The sequence below is a fragment of the Ricinus communis genome, chromosome 4, assembly GCF_019578655.1.
Source record: "Ricinus communis isolate WT05 ecotype wild-type chromosome 4, ASM1957865v1, whole genome shotgun sequence".
In the NCBI taxonomy this organism is placed as follows: Eukaryota; Viridiplantae; Streptophyta; class Magnoliopsida; order Malpighiales; family Euphorbiaceae; genus Ricinus; species Ricinus communis.
Window position 1 is genome coordinate 26,337,319 of NC_063259.1, and position 4,616 is coordinate 26,341,934.

Genomic DNA, 4,616 nt, shown 5'->3' on the forward strand with positions numbered 1-4,616 from the left:
TTAAAAATTAATACATGAAATCAATTTTTTTTTAAACACCCAACAACAATTTTAAATACACCTTTAATTTATAAGCAGGCATTTATCATAGATTAGAGATAATATCATTAAAAAAAAAAAGCATTTGCATTATTTTCTTAAATCCAACCTTGTATTTTAAGTTAATTTAATAATAATTTATTAACGAAACTCGTAAAATAAAAAAATAAGCTCAAACCTACAAAAGGTTTGATTTACTAGATTTGTAAAACACTTTATTCATAGACTCATAAATTCATTTATAAACTAAAATGCTAATAAAATAAATTTGAATATAAAACTTATGTACTGTTACATATAATAGCTATAAAAGATTTATATTTAAATTTATTTTAAAGAATAAATTTATTAATTTATTAATTATGTTGCAATTTTTATAATAAATATTTTATTATTTATTAAATTAATAATCTAGTTTTTTTTTTTCATAATCATCAAGTTTGTTTACATTTGCGAGCATAAAAAAATAATAATTCGACTCTGCTAATTACCTAGTCTCGAACAATTCCAACAGACAGTTTGACAAATTTTGCATGATAAAAGTATTAATGTTCTGTCTTATTATGAAGATAATAAACTTCCAATTATATTGTTGAATGATGAACCATTCAAATTCGAGATGTATCTAATTCTCATAATTTTAAAATACTAATCAAGAATTTTCCGGATTGATAAATAAGAATCACTCATTAATCATTATAGGTGTGCCCTTTTAACGATCGAGTAAACAATAAAAATAGATTATGCTATTATTTGCTCATTTCAAGAGCAAAGAAAAACAAAAATCCGCTATGCTGTTTGGGAATAATTCATTGTTACAGCTCTATGTGCAAACTGTGTTCTGGTGTTGTGAAAATAATTAATTCATTTATTAATACTGCTGCTGAAGGTTAGATCTTCAACACTGGAGTGTTACTATACCAGAGATTTTATAAATACTTAATTAGTTCTTAAATGACTATAAATATAGTGATTTATTTTTTTCGAAATCAACAATGAACTTTGATTAAGAAGCAAGAACAAGAACAATATATATTTGTTATGGAGTCGTACTGTAATAGAGATTTGGTTTGAGGCTCCTGAATTCTTGGGAGATTTGCTTGTTCTTGATAAATATAATGAGTTATTACATCAATCATTTAAAGTCTAAAAACAGTATATATCTTGGTTTGGTTCAAGACCAACTCTCCTTGAAAAAGTTTCTAAGCTTATTTTTAAGCAGTACTACTGACTATAAAGAGATTGGATAATGCTGTTGCATTTTGTTAAAATGATCAACATAAATCCAAAGGAAATCACACACCAGAATACATCAATTCCTACTCAATAGAGAGTAGAGTGGGATTAAGAACAAATGAACAGAAAAATGAAAATCTTGGAGACACACCACAACAATATGACTTAATCATCCTGCTTGTGACTACTCAACCTTCAAGCAGTGAAGGTCCCCTGATAGATGAGGCACCATGAATGGCTCCCATGTACATAAGCTGTGTAGCTCCAAGGATGATCATGAATGATTCCAAGGTTTTCTGCAGGAACAGATGAATAACTAATGTTCACTCTTCTTATCATGTGAATACCAAACTTCTGCAATATACGTAGTTTATAATAAAAAAGAAATCTCGTTCTTACCAGACAGCCATTCCTCATGGTGCGAAGTTCAATCTCTTTGCAGCCAAAGCTACACAAACAATGGTATTAGCTAGTTAGTATGTACTGTGAAAAGGCCATATAGGGTTTTTGACTTGATCGAAATTAATAATCATCTTAAACAAATTTGAGGTTAATCAATAATGTGGAATTTGCTTGCGTGCGTACCCCATTGCAAGAAGTGTGAGAATCCAAGCAATAGCAGCAACTGATGCTGCAGGTTGCAAGCTATCGGCATTCCAGTGACGAATGTGGTTAAACCCAGCAAATGCTGATCCAGCACCAACAGCTCCAGCAATCAAGGCAAATACTACAAACAGTCCGGTCGCAGCATTTCCCATTGGGAAGTACAAGGGTGACAAATGTGGCGGGAAATCAGACCCAGGTTCTGCAAGTCAAAACGTGCAAAGAATTAATGTTGTTATTCATGAAATATATGTGCTTCGACTGATCAGTGGTATGAGCATTGTCCTCAGTGTTGTGAGGTTACTAGTTCGAACTCTGGTACATTAAAGTAGTTGCTTCACTGACTGCAGTTTCAAAATTTGGAAAGAACTTGTATCTTTGAAACATTCAGCAAAATCATTAGAAAAGAAGGAAAAAAAGAAAAAGAAAAGAAAACATACGGCAACAGAGAGAGCGAGAGAGAGAGCTAGTGAGTTTACCTATGATGACGTCAAAGGCATAATAATCAATTGCTATATTGACAGCCCAGGCACAAATACCCAGAGCTACCAGATACATGCAGAAATTCAAGACCAAAAGCAGAGTGGAAAAATGTTTCATCGCAGCATGGGCCATTTCTTTGATACTAGGAAAATGTGGATTATAATGCAAAAGGAAGAGGAAAGAATTAGAAGGGTTTTCCTTTTTCTTTCTTTTTTAGGGCTAATACAGGTCCATATGTGCTTTGGGGCAGGGGATAGGGGTCTTATAAATTGTATTGCATTAAGGGTAGTAACATGCTCAAAAGCAAAGTAATAGAATAGCTATTACACCTGAACAAGCGCATGGAACGGTTGTTTTTAGCAGACACATTGTTGTTAGAAATGACTGGTGGATTTTATAGATAAAACAACTAGTCATTAGGCTCATGGGCATCGTGAAGGCCGTCCTTTTCTATCATTTTCATAATTATAAAACTCTTATCATGTTTAGTTTATTTAATTCCTGGGAAAGATTTTCTTGCCTTGGCTCAATCTTATCTCAGTGGTGTCATTGCGAAGGTGGCAGGTATGTCAGATTTAATTGTCATTTCCTGCTACAGAAGAGTTTCTGTTTTTCTTTTCCCCGGCCACAGAAGAGTAAGTAGTCAGAATTTCCTGCAGATATGAATCATGACCTTATCTATCATTCCTAAGTGAACAGTAGGGAATCTGGTATGTGCCAGCCTGTGTTTATTTGTGGTTGTTTGTCTGAATGACAAGTCACTCGTAGAAAGTATGGTTCTGAAAATGACTTGGGCTTGCTAGCTAGTCAGGCCCAACTTCTGTGTGCACAAACTAGCATCACATAAAATGAAGCACAAAATCTGAGTTATCACTAATTATGCCAGCATAACTAGTGATACAATTAGTATGATTCTAAATACTCAATTTCAATAAGATAATCTGTTCTATAATATCTGATCTAAAACTTGTCTGATTTCTGTCCTATCATGTGTCTTGGAAATTGGTGTGTTTTTAATATTCTTTCTAGATTTTTTCAATATTTTGTCTATTTCATATGCCTACTTGACATTTTCACATTTCATCTATTATTTAGTATACAATCTTTTAGTTCAATATTAATATTCAAACTACTAGACACGATATCAATATTTAGTCTGCCTGTTTTTTCACATTTCAATTGCCTTGCTAGTTTAGTACCTGATTGGTCCAATTAATATTAGGTTGATTCCAAGAGGCAAACTGTACTGTCAGGAGATCAACTCTATGTCCGATTATTCTTTGACGGTCAAGTCAGGAATCTGAAAGATTCTTAATAGAATGACAATATTTTAGATAATAACTTAAAGTGTGTGGTTTCCAATGGCATGTATAAAAATATTTGATACGAGTCTCACCAGCAAATAACAGGACGATACTCAGGACAACCTCAATATCTCGAGGTTTGCCATGAGACTTGAGACTTCTTTTAACTGGGTTACAGGGTTTGACCACCTTTTATATCTCTATCTTATTTGACTTCTACATCCAAAAGCAGGAGTCCTTGCAAATCCAGTTAGGTTCAGGTCTGGATTGGTATCAAAATAAAAATTTATTGTGCATGCAGTGAGCATAGGCTATTAAACGAGCCCGACCCATAGGCTCAATACGGTTGGATTGTGGATCGAGGCCGGTTTTCATCCCACAATTTATCAATTCATCTGCCCTGCAAGGCCCATTAACGTTTCTCTGTCCCTAAAGACTGCATGTTCTTGGACTCATTTTGATTGAGCAAACAAGCTCTCAAACATGTCAATAAAAAATAATTAAAATTATCTTAAAATGGACACTTTCTAAGCTATTTTTGTTTTTTATAAAATAAACTAACACTTGTTGACAGTCACCGTTGGAAGGGACAAGCTCATTTCTTTTTATTGTAATAAAAGAATGGTATAATAATATATCTAATAAGAGTTGATTTAGTTAATTAAAAGTTTAGTCAGGATGATAATAGAAAAAAAAGGAAAAAAATTAGATGATGAAGAAAAAATGAACGATAAGTTGTTTTGATTTCCATTTTAAGAAAAAAGAATTACAGCTGGCTATTTACTAGGTTTTAGAAAGGAATTGTTACGACGGTTAATTATTTTACTTTTAACCAAGGAATTGATTGGAAAAAAAGAAAAAGAAAAACTAAATGCACAGGTACGGCTACCCGAACTGCCCAATCTGCCCAAAGCTACCCGTTCCTGTTCTACCAAGTACCCAAACATAACT

The 4,616-nt window shown here is 33.0% G+C and overlaps 1 protein-coding gene across 1 annotated transcript; it reads right to left on the reverse strand.

Annotated features, from left to right (window-relative positions):
* Positions 1-1,177: 1,177 nt before the first annotated feature.
* On the reverse strand, positions 1,178-2,680 carry LOC8258105 (membrane protein PM19L). The gene is made up of 4 exons (XM_002511399.4): positions 2,358-2,680; positions 1,861-2,080; positions 1,675-1,723; positions 1,178-1,571 (listed from the first exon to the last, which is right to left on the reverse strand). Exons 1-4 carry the CDS (start codon positions 2,491-2,493, stop codon positions 1,464-1,466), a joined length of 513 nt encoding a protein of 170 aa, XP_002511445.1. The 5' UTR covers positions 2,494-2,680; the 3' UTR covers positions 1,178-1,463.
* Positions 2,681-4,616: the final 1,936 nt, after the last annotated feature.